The 11,409-nt window shown below is 44.2% G+C and overlaps 1 protein-coding gene across 2 annotated transcripts in view; it reads left to right on the plus strand.

Moving 5' to 3' along the window:
• Window positions 1-11,131, plus strand: part of LOC143010885 (TOX high mobility group box family member 2-like) — a 73,987-nt gene extending 62,856 nt beyond the window's left edge. For both annotated transcript variants that reach the window (XM_076163467.1, XM_076163466.1), the window contains 5 exons: window positions 730-960; window positions 3,977-4,057; window positions 6,047-6,451; window positions 7,359-7,498; window positions 9,437-11,131. In XM_076163467.1, the coding sequence (XP_076019582.1) occupies window positions 730-960; window positions 3,977-4,057; window positions 6,047-6,451; window positions 7,359-7,498; window positions 9,437-9,479 (900 nt within the window). In that variant the 3' untranslated portion in view covers window positions 9,480-11,131. The remainder of the gene's footprint in view (window positions 1-729; window positions 961-3,976; window positions 4,058-6,046; window positions 6,452-7,358; window positions 7,499-9,436) is intronic.
• Window positions 11,132-11,409: the final 278 nt, after the last annotated feature.

Genomic DNA, 11,409 nt, shown 5'->3' on the forward strand with positions numbered 1-11,409 from the left:
CTCCTCACCAAAGAAGGCAATTTCCATATAGAATCACAACCAGGATCAGGTGACCTGGATTTGACTCCCCCGTCAAAGCCTCGCACGGAAAATGAAAACCCATTGGTGTGTGTTGGGTCGACTGCATCGCTTTAAATCTGAGCCTGTTTCCTTTCCCTTCCCCTGCAAATGTGGAGAGATTGCAGAATGTTACATTTTTTAAAGAACAACACGGGGGAGGAGATGTGTGTTTGATCCTATTTTTATGGTTTATCAGAAACTGGATTGGATCTGTTAGCGATCTGAATGCAAAGGGTTCAAACTAAAATCATGAATAATCGACAAATCCAGCCGCCAACTTGAAACCACGTGGAGCTGCTGCCAATGAGATTCTAATTAGGTCAAGGCTTGTTTCCCTTCCAATATCTGGCCTGCTTCTACACACACACACACACACGCGCACACCCACACACTAACCTGGCTGACTGACATCCTGTTAGTCTTTGTTCACTCATGTCCGTAAATTGATCTGTTTTCTCTTCTGAGAACAAAACGTCTCTCTGCTCTTCACAGAACTCTGCTGCTCTTTCACCCAGTCGAGCTCTTTCAATGTTCTACTCGGCCGTTTGGTTGATCTTTACCATTGCGTGTTCTGTGCAACATGTGACACGTGTGCGTGTGTGTGTGTATATACCCTGGACTCTATGTTCCCTACTCAAGTCTGAAGTCTCTCTCCCTCTGTCTCCACAGATAAGCGGTGAGAAGCGAGGCTCAGCAGAGATGATGAAGCCCAAACCCAAGCCCCAAAAGAAGAAGAAGAAGAAGGACCCCAACGAGCCGCAGAAACCCGTGTCGGCTTATGCGCTCTTCTTCAGAGACACCCAGGCGGCCATCAAGGGTCAGAACCCCAACGCCACCTTCGGGGACGTCTCCAAGATCGTGGCGTCCATGTGGGACAGCCTAGGAGAGGAGCAGAAGCAGGTACGGCCCGAGTACACGCAGGTTCTCTTCCCACCAGTAGATGGCGCTGTTGCGGCAGCAGGCGAGCGTCCTTCTCCTTCACATTTATGCGTAATTACCAGAACGTTGCTGTGAGACAGAGCTCCACCTTAATGAGCCAGTACCTCTCTTTCTAAAGATAATCCATCCGTTTATCCTCGCTCCCCCGACTCTCATTAAAGTGATTTTCGTTACTAAATTTAATTCTGGCCAATGAGAGGAGGGGAAGGGTGGCTCAGGCTGGGGTTGGGGGGAGGGGGAGCAGGGGGAGGGGGAGGGGGAGGGGGGCTCAGTGTAGCAGCGGCCATCAAACAGTGTGAGGCAGAGACATGTGGTTGTTTACAGGTGAGTGACGGTCAAGCTGGGGAGAATGTTCACACATACATGAGGACGTTTCAGTTGTTATCAATCTGTCAGTCGCCGCTGCACAATCTGATGCAATCCAACACAACACACACACACACACGTGCAGGAAATCACTGTGTTTGTGGAGCTTCGTCCTCAGGTTTCTTGTGACTCTGTGTCAGAGGTGTCGTTTCGAGTCTTTGCTTCATTTCTGCTGTTGTTGCACTCCTAGAATGCAATTATGTCACAATAGGAAAAGATTCTAATAATTTGTACCTCTTGGGTGCGAAAACCTTTTGTCATTATGAGATTTGTTACGTAAAACCTGAATGTGAGCGTAAAATTTAGATTTAATGTAAACACCGAACATCCTGAGCTCCACTGAGTATTTACTGTATTGATTAAGGATCGGATCAGATGATTGGATTTGACTGCTCAGGTGTTCCTAATAAACTGACACAGGCATGAGAGAGAGAGACAGAGAGAGAGAGAGAGAGAGGGGGAGGTAGAGAGAGAGAGAGAGAGATCATTTCCATTTCATTCTCTCTCTCCCTCCTTCTCTCTTCCTCTCTCTCCCTCCCTCCCTCTCTCTCTCCCTCTCTCTCCCACTCTCTCTCTCTCATTAGTGTTGTACTGGCTGCACACACACTGTTTTCTCTACAGCAGAGTTTCTGTCGAGGCTAAAAAAAGACCTCCAGAATAAAGTCAAATAAATCAAAGTAAGAAGTAGAAATAGTAGAACTCTTCTCTCCTCCAACCCACCTTGCCCATGGGTTCCAGGCCCAGGTGTCGTTCCGGCCTCCTTTACCTGCAGCCTTCTCACTGTGCATCTTCTCCATCAGCTCTTTGATGAGCAGGAGTGTGTGAAGCTCCTTCTCTTTCTCTTTATTTATATCTCTTTTGCTGCTATTTTTGATCCTGCTTAGAATACTTAGTGATCACCCTTCCACTCACACACGCGCACACACACATACTACACACACACACATTACACACACGCGCACCATCGTCTCGTCCTTGGTCGTAGCTGAAGGGCATCTCGGCTATCCAGGAATGAGCGGAACAGGAAGAGCTTGTTCTTGTTTCTACTGAACTTTGTCTGCAGCTCCTGCAGGTCGGGAACCTTAATGATGACGAGTCGACGCGTTAGAAAACTCCGACAGAAACAAAGAAATCCGCCCGTTAGTGGTACGAGAGCCAGATGAGGATATTTTGATGTATTTTCTGTACTTTTTCCTCTGGATGGGGAGCAGAAAAAGAACCCGTGTAAAATAAGAAGCAACATTGTCAGATATTTGCTTACAACTCCAGCATACCTTAGAGGGAAACGTTGTAGTTTATGTTTCCCTACACTGAGCTGATGATGTCACTTTACAGATAAAGACTTTAAACTCAACATCAGATCAACTCAAACACATTGCTGTCAACCTAAACATGTCCTTTATTCAATTAAACGGCACATTCAGAGCCTTAGTCAGTATTAGAAAGAAGAGTAAACATTTCTCACTGCCTCCTGTTAGCAGGTGTTGCAGATTAGCGCCTCGCTCATAAACATTAAACACAGCAAACATCTGCTGATCGCGTTTAATTGCTATGTTGCAGTTCCAGCCTGGTTGATGATGTAATGTCCATATCAAATAAATAAACTTCACATTTCCAGGTCATTGTCATGGTGATGAACCTGGGGTCTTCTCCTGTTCTGAGCTGATATATTATATTGCTATAGTAGCACTGGTGCTTAAGTAAAGGACTGAGTACTCATACTTCATATAAATACTATTATTTTCTACCAGCAACCACAGATTTGTTTGTGTTCTCTTTTTGTTTTGCATAATGGACACTCGGGTTTTTCCCTGTGGCTCTAAAAGCCAATAGCTGCTACTTTTTACTTTTTATTTTCAGACGCACACACACACACACACACACATACACTCTGCTACTATATCCTGCACTGACACACTCAAATTTATTTATGTGACTATTATCCATTCTAAAATGCCTGCGTGCAAACACGCTGGCACAGAGAGTACATATACACATACACACAATTATATGCACTCATAAACTCGCCGTCCTTTATGTATTCACAAACTCACTCGCTCAGCTCGTTCAAAACACAGACAGCAACAGAGATTTGTGCATCAGCACGACAATATTGAAGGCAGTTTCAAACAAAACTCATACACGGGCAAAGGATCGCATCCTAATGTTCCAAATGGCAACAGCCATTGTGGTGTATCACTAATGTCAGTGAGTGTTATTGTGCAGCTAAAAGGAGAGAGAGAGCGGGCGAGAGAGAGAGAGAGAGAGTGAGAAGTTCCAGTTCATTTCTCTAGGTGGATTGGAATGGAAATGATGTGTTGCTACAATAGAGGGAGACACATTGAGATGAGGGAGTATTAGTGCTCTGATGAGGAAATGGAGGTGTTCTGTACCATTGGCTCTGATGGAAAGGGAAACATTAGAGATGTGTGTGTGTGTGTGCATGTGTATGTGTATGTGTGTGTGTGCATGCAGAATGTCTTTGTAAGAGTGTCAGTGTGTGTGTGTGTGTGTGTGGAGAGTGAGAGACATGTTCGTCTGCGCATTTACGAGTGCGTCAACCTCTCCTCTCACCCGAACCCTCTTGTTTTGATTTTTCTCTCTTCCGCAGGGCTACAAGAGGAAAACCGAAGCAGCTAAGAAGGAGTACCTGAAAGCCTTGGCCGCGTACCGAGCCAGCCTGGTTTCCAAGGTAACACTTACGACACACACAGGGCCCCGGCTAAGACTGATGATGGATTGGATGGAAAATCCCTGCTAATGGGCTGGGCGGGGCTTACACAGGGATGCGGTGGCGGCGGCGGTGGTGAGGGGGTATCTGATGCAAAAAAAAAAAAAAAGAAAGAAAAGGAGCAGGCCATATTTGGAACAATACCTGATTTCCATAGGGTGCAGATGTGGGGGTTGGGCGATATAGTTGGTATGGTGATATAGGGTGGGGGGAGGGGTCGGGCAATCATAGAGCACAAGCATATCCACATTACATGTATGAGAAACGGGGGAAGGCGAAGTGCCGCTGCCTGTTCTGTATGTAGCACTGAGATATGCTATGGAATGTATCTTCAGATGGCATTACCTCATTGGTTATCGTCCATTTCATCGCCTCAAAACAGGAAGCACGTGCCCCAAACACTCAGCGCCAGCACTCATTGACTTCTGACACCTCGCCGCTAATTCAGATCTATGACATCATTTTTGGGGGGGGCCCGGTGAATGATGGCATCCTGTATCTCAGAGGCACGAGGAAGAATAGGGAAGCAAAGAGGAGGAGGATGTGGATCGCATTGTTTCGTGCCGACTTACATTAACAACACACAATGTAGCGCGGGGAAGATTCCTTTTGTCATTCCATTTGTTCTGCAGGCAAACAGCCTCATTTCCCTGCCCAGGCTCTTCCGCGCATCTATGTGTGTGTGTGAGAGAGTGTGTGTGTGTGTGTAAAACCCTTCCCCCGTTCCCATCTATCTGTCAAGGTGTCTATTGATCATTACCTCGGCCTCGGCTCTATTCATACAAATGGGCTCCATTACCTTCTAATCAACACTGATGGCTGGAGATGAACAATCTGACAGCTCATCATAGAGCCTGCAGGGGGCGGGGCCAGAGCGCCGATGGGTGCGGGAGCTTTTTGTGGGTGCTGCACCTGCTCTGTGTGATTCCACCCAGAACGAGAAGGGTCAAGTTTTGGTGAGACATGTTCAGGCGTGGGCTGACAGAGTTTGGTCAGTGTGCGTTTTGGCGTTTGCGTTTTTTTTTCCCTCCCTTTCACGGTGCGTTTGAGGGCCTTTTCCGACCCCGGCCCTGTTTTCCCATCTGTCAGCCTGTCTGCACGTGTCACGATGTGTGAAGTAGTGCAAAATAAATAGTGAAAGCTGTCAGGGGCCGAGGATGGAGTGAATATTAAATATACACAGTCTCATTACACAGCGAGCATCATGTGCTGTGGGTGCTTTGCGTGTCAGCTGTCCGGTTAAACACACATCGGACAGCGAGGCACCCTGGAATAGGAAGACCGTTTGACGGGAATTTGGTCCAAATCGATCCACGCAACAGCAAAATGATGAGGGATGATGTAATGCACAATCAGAAAAGCTGAAGTTTGGTTTTAATTAAAATAGATTGCGCAATAAAACGAAACAGCAGAACAGATATTTAGCGATCGGAGCTTGATGAATGATGATTGATGACTTATTGGAATGTTGGATGGTGAGGATTCCAGATGACACTGCAGAAATCTGCATCCTAACACATTGATGCAGTGCAACATCTGAGTCGTGAAGCAAGCAGAAGTGTTGTTTTTAGTTTTCATGATACAAATCAACCTGTTTTACTTCCATTTACGGCCTTTTTATGATGCCATTATGTGTTGAGTAAATATTTTGTAGAAATATTACAGCAAAGGGCCGCAAAAGAATGAAGAAAATGACTTCCAGGAATGGAGATAAATATATGAATCCTTGACTGAACTGGTGTCATTGTGTTGGCAGATTCTTCCACTTATTTTAGGAAAATACAATTTTTACAACCGGCACGGATGAGAAGCAAGCTGTGCCACTCCACTCAGCAGACACAACTCCGGCTGTCCAACCTTCTCATCTTCTGTCGATGCTAAATTGGCGCTAAATGAGCAGCAGTTGTTTTATTAAAGATGTTTTTGTGTGTTTTTTCTTTAAATCCACAGACGTACAACGACCCCGAACCAAAAAGTGCCCAGCAGAACAGCCAGCCCTCCCACCTGCTGCCCCCCAAGCAGCCTCTGTACAGCGTGCCCCCCCAGCCCTCCTCACCCTACCTGGGCCCGCCGGGCTCCTTCCCCCTGTCAGACCTCCAGAGCTACGCCGGGCCGCCCCGTCACTCCCTGGGCCCCACCCTCAGCCAGTCCCAGATGCTGCCGCCCAGCATGAGTGCCTCTCCCCCGGCCCCCTTCCAGATCAGCCCGCCCCTGCACCCCCACGCCCAGCTCTCCCTGCACCAGAGCTCCCTGCTCAACCAGCCAATCCGCATGCAGCAGGTGCAGTCGCAGCCAATCATCTCACACCAAATGGGGCTCCAGGCACCGCTGCACTCCCCCCCTCTCAGCCAACAGGTTGGTGCCAGGCTGAAAAATTGGAAACATCTGCTAATGCTCCACATGCACAATTACAATTGCTTATGAATGTAGATCAACAGCCGGCCAAACTCAAGGGTTGATCAATTCTGAGCCTGAACCCACTCTGCTGTAGTCTTGCTCGCTCTCTCTCTCTCACACACACACACACACACATGTGGGAAATTTATAGTTTCCAATTCACATCCCATTCCATTAACCTGTGTGTCTTTGGACTGTGGGAAGAATTCAGAGCACCCTGAGGACACGGGTGTCATATCTTATTTATGGAAATAATATAATTTTATCTCTTTCCAATGAAAAAGGCTTCCGCCAACCTGTTTCAGTTTCAGATCATGGTGTCAAAACCAGCATGTTCAACCAAATAAACCTGATGAGCATTTAGAGAAAGATGGAAAGCGACTGAAAGAGCTCCTAAAGTTAGAACATTTTCATTTGAATAAGTCTGTATAGCTGTCTGGTTGTACTATAGCGCTAGAGCCCAGATATCACCCAATCTGAATTAAGGCTCATTGCGTGTGAAAATGAGGCACAGGAATAAAAGCAAGCAGAAAAGAAACAGACTTTTTTCACCCATTTGGTAGTAAAGGGGCTATTTTCTCCTACCTCTCTGCAGGCTGAGTCTGTAAAGTCTCAGCTCCAGGAGGGGGGCTGTCAAATGTGGTAAAAGTGTGATTCTGTGATCCGTTTCATCATGCACTGGGAGCAAATGCAGAGAAAAATACTATTCCTGCTCCCCATTCACCGATAGAGGAAACTGATTATATTTGGCCTTATATCATGGCTCAGCAAACTGTAATTGCTGCCAGTGAGGGCACTACACGCAAAGGCTGGACCAGATTTCAGCTTCCCTTTAAATAGCTTTAATGTTTCCTCTTCTCCACAGGGGTTCTCCCACATTCAGGCTGATTACCAGAACAGTGTGGGGAGCTCACAGTCTCCGGGGGCCCCTAACCCCGTGCACGGCCAGAACCCCGACTGGGATAGCGAGTACTGCAACAGGGACTGTGGACCCAACCACTGCGGGTGAGCTCATCATATCAGTCGCCTACAATTACATTAGCGCAGAGGTTTCTGTGAGGAGAGTGAGGTTTTTTAATGGTTAAACAGGCAGAAATCACATCACAAAAAGATTAAACCCTCTAATGTCTGGAGTCATTAAGTCATCATTTTATTTGTTACTTTAAAGCTTGACTGTAAAAATTACTTCACTAGGGATAGGAGGAGGATTTTTGGCTGAAGAAAGTCTGGCTGATATTTCTGCCAATCTAAAGGCCATGTTTGTTATTTTATAAAAGATCAAAATTAGATCATCAAGTTTGGAAGAATTTTCTAAAATCAGAGTCAAGTGATTTGTTTTGGTATGATGTTTGACTGTTTGCTGTTTGTTTGTTTTATGTATTTTTTTTTAGATCTTTCTTGACTGTAAATTCTGTTTCAGAATTAGTAAAAAAAAACTTCTTGCCAATACTTTCTTCAATTTAGTTTAAAAAAATTTTGTTTCCATTATTTGTTTGTTGTGAAATGTGGAAATTTCTGCTTAAACAATTTTCTTAAAATTTCTGGTATAATGTTTCCAGACTATTTGCTATTACTATTTATTATTTTTTCATTTGGTACATTTTGGGGGTTTTCCTACCTTTTAAAAGATTTTTTCCAAAGGTCAAATATTGATGGAAGTCAAGTTTCATTTTCTTAATTCTAACTGTTGAGGCTTTTTTTCCTGCGTGATACAAATTTCTACACACAGAGCAGAACTAGTCACTTCAATTCCAGACATAATAACTCTATTTCTGTATAGATTTGATGCACAGATAGTTGATGAGGTCAAAGTCTCACTATGTGGCAAGTCACAGATAACATATGAAGCCGTGACTTCAGAGGGTTGAAATCTAATGGTCCTCTTTGAATCCAGTGCATCTGTAATGGAGGAGGAACAGAGAGTCGTTGTCTGACAGTTGCTCATTTTCCAAACCAGTTGCTCTAAAGCACTTCAACTCTCACACTTGAGAACTCAGACAGTATTAATCATAAACTGTGATTTTCCTGCTAAAGCACAAGCAAAGCGTCTCCTTGAAATTGAAATCAGTAACGCGGGACGAGAGCAACACTTTTGCCGAGCTCAGAGAAAGTGTGACATCCAATTAAGTTTCCCTTTGTTTGGCTCGGTACACATTGCCTTATTGAATCAAGTCATTCAGGCAGGAACAAGAGCAACGTTGTTTGGTCTCGCACCTGAACGTACGTCGGTGTTGCTTTTCCGGCCGCTTCTCTCTCGTATTTAAAGCTGATTCGTCTTTTTGTCAAATGGGATCACGGCTGGGGTCAAATCACGTTTGACGCCGGTTTCTGAAGCGAGATTGAGTCTTTTCCTTAAAACCGTCTCCCTCTGTGTCCACTCAGCCCAGTTTGGGACTTTTGGAGGCGACTGTAGTGGTTCCTGTGTGTCAGCAAAGATAAATCAACAACAACAACACACTTTGTGTTTGGCATTTCAGAAACCCAGTGATCTGCACATTTAGATTTTTGCATTGTGCTTTTTCCTCCTGTAATTGATGTCTTGTGTTGGTGTGGAGATTTAGCGTCTATGTTCACGTCCTTGCTGCTAACTTAGACAAATTTCCCCAAGGAAAAGATAATTTATCTCACAGCCTGATGAGACTCTGCTTAGACAGAGGTATGAATGAACTGTTCCACGTCCAAGTTAGCATGCTACAATCTGAGAACACTGCTAATCATTCTGGGTAAAAGAGATCAGCAACTTAACATCTAAAGTGTTATCTTCAAATCAAACTTGGCCTTTTGAGCTTGACCAAAATATCCACAATCATTGCAGTGCAGTTTCACATATGTCACTGTTTAGAACTGTGGGTTGTGTTGTGTTGTGTTATCAGGACTCAGTGCAGTGAGATAAAGACTTCCTGGGTTTGCATCTCTTTACTAACACACTGGTGTCTCTCTCAGCAGTGGCATGGGAGCTCGGGACAAGCCTCTCTACCTCACTTGAAGTCGGAAGACCTCCAGACGTCAGACTCCAGGGAGCTTTCCAACACAGACGACAATGACATCCATGTATCTGCTTCGACACCATTTTGTTTTTCCTTTGTGTTTTTTTTTTTCTGAAGGATTTTGAAAATCCCAAAGACTCCTACAGTAACTTCACCTATTTGCCAAGCACTTAGATCGGCCAGAAGCCTGAGGCACTTCTCTTGCTTTTTTTTTTGTCCTTATCGCTGAACTTTCCATTTTTGCGGGGGCAGTGGGCTTTAAGCTCACGCCAACATTCTGGATATGAAGACCAAAAAAAAAAAAGTCTTCTCATTTTGTTTTGTATTTTTAAAGATGTTTCTCTCCTCTTCACTCCATTACTCTTTTTTTGCCATGGACTGCCCTCTTTGGGGAGATGAAATGCTCTAAGCAAACTCAGTGTGTAGGGGTCTCGGTTAGGAAGCAGGAACTAGGAAATAGTCTCCTCAGCAGGGGTGGATGACTGAACCACCCCGACTGAGTGGAAGCAAAGCAAAACTTTAATCACCATAGTCACAAACACAGTGTCAGACATTTGTAAATCATCCTCGCCCCTCGTAGAGAGAGGACGCCCCTCGTCTCCTTTATTTCTCACTGAGTGATTGTAAATATCACCAAAATGGAACCCTCTTATGTGTGTATTTAGCTGCAGTCCCTCGCTTTGGGTTTTCTTTTTACATCCTTTTCGTTTGGTTTTGTGATTTTCCCCTGCAGGCGGATTCAGTGAGGGAATACACACACTAAACCTTGTGTTAAAACTGTGTTCACTGGCCTCGCTCTCTCTTCAGAGTAAAGAGCGAGGCGGCAGTCTGTAAACTGCTCCAGTGGCTCCTCCCATAAAGAGAGAGAGAGAGAGAGAGAGAGAGAGTGAGTGAGTGAGTCGTAGGGCCTCAGGATGATACCCGAACTGTAGAGGTCCAAGGTTGAAACCTCTCCTTTAGCTCCTCCTCCTCTCCTCTGTCATAGGCACCGCCCCTTTCCATAAACCCCTCCCCCCTGCCCCACCCACCTGCCCTCGTCCCAACACCACTTGTACAGGTGAATAAAAAAGTTGCTAAATGTGAAATGTTACTAAAGAAAAAAAAAACATAACAGTGGGTTTTAAAGTTTTTGACTAGTTTTATTAGGTGTTTTAGAATTGTGTTGAACTCATCTTTATCATTTTTGTGGAGAAAAAAAAGCGTAAAGGCATTTAATTCTTAAGATATTTTTGTTTTTCACTGTAGCAGGATTTTGCGTTTCAGAGGAACACGGACACGGGAGTAGATATTTTAATTTTGTGTATAAACCTGCCAAATGTACTTCTTTTATTTGTAAAGCCGGTGATGAGAGATCCCATTTTGTTTTGTTAAATATCATATGTTTTGCATTATGGTCATTCTATTTAATTTGGTTGCAGGTTTCACATCTATTTATGAATGATATGAAGTAACATTTTGGCTTATTTTCATCAGGGTGCATTATTATTATTATTATTATTATTATTATTATTATTATTGATTAACCATCCCATTATTAGAATAATAAATATTTTTTTCCATCAATTGCTGTTGGTGCAATTCCAGCATTAGATTCATTTTGTGTCACAAATACTTCTTTTGTTTTTCTTTTGTCTGTAATAAAATGTTTAAAGTGGAGAACAGGAAGTGCACGTGTCTGCTTATTTCTATTGGTTTGTTGTGTTGAGAGCCATATTTAACATATTCTGACTTTTTCTGAATTACTAAAACACTAAACCCAGTTCTCTGAACCAAAGCCATCGATCCAACCAGTCACTCTTTTGGCAAAACCTTAACCAACATGAGGTTAAACACCATTGGCAAATCTCATCCACTCTTTTTGCAAGACATTCTCATTCATAAAACACATTTTGCACTGTGGGTCTGTGATCAAATCTGCCACAATCTGAG

The sequence above is a fragment of the Genypterus blacodes genome, unplaced genomic scaffold (assembly GCF_046128005.1).
Source record: "Genypterus blacodes isolate CSIRO-AG114 ecotype Tasmania unplaced genomic scaffold, CSIRO-AGI_Gbla_v1 ptg000131l_1, whole genome shotgun sequence".
Lineage (NCBI taxonomy): Eukaryota > Metazoa > Chordata > Actinopteri > Ophidiiformes > Ophidiidae > Genypterus > Genypterus blacodes.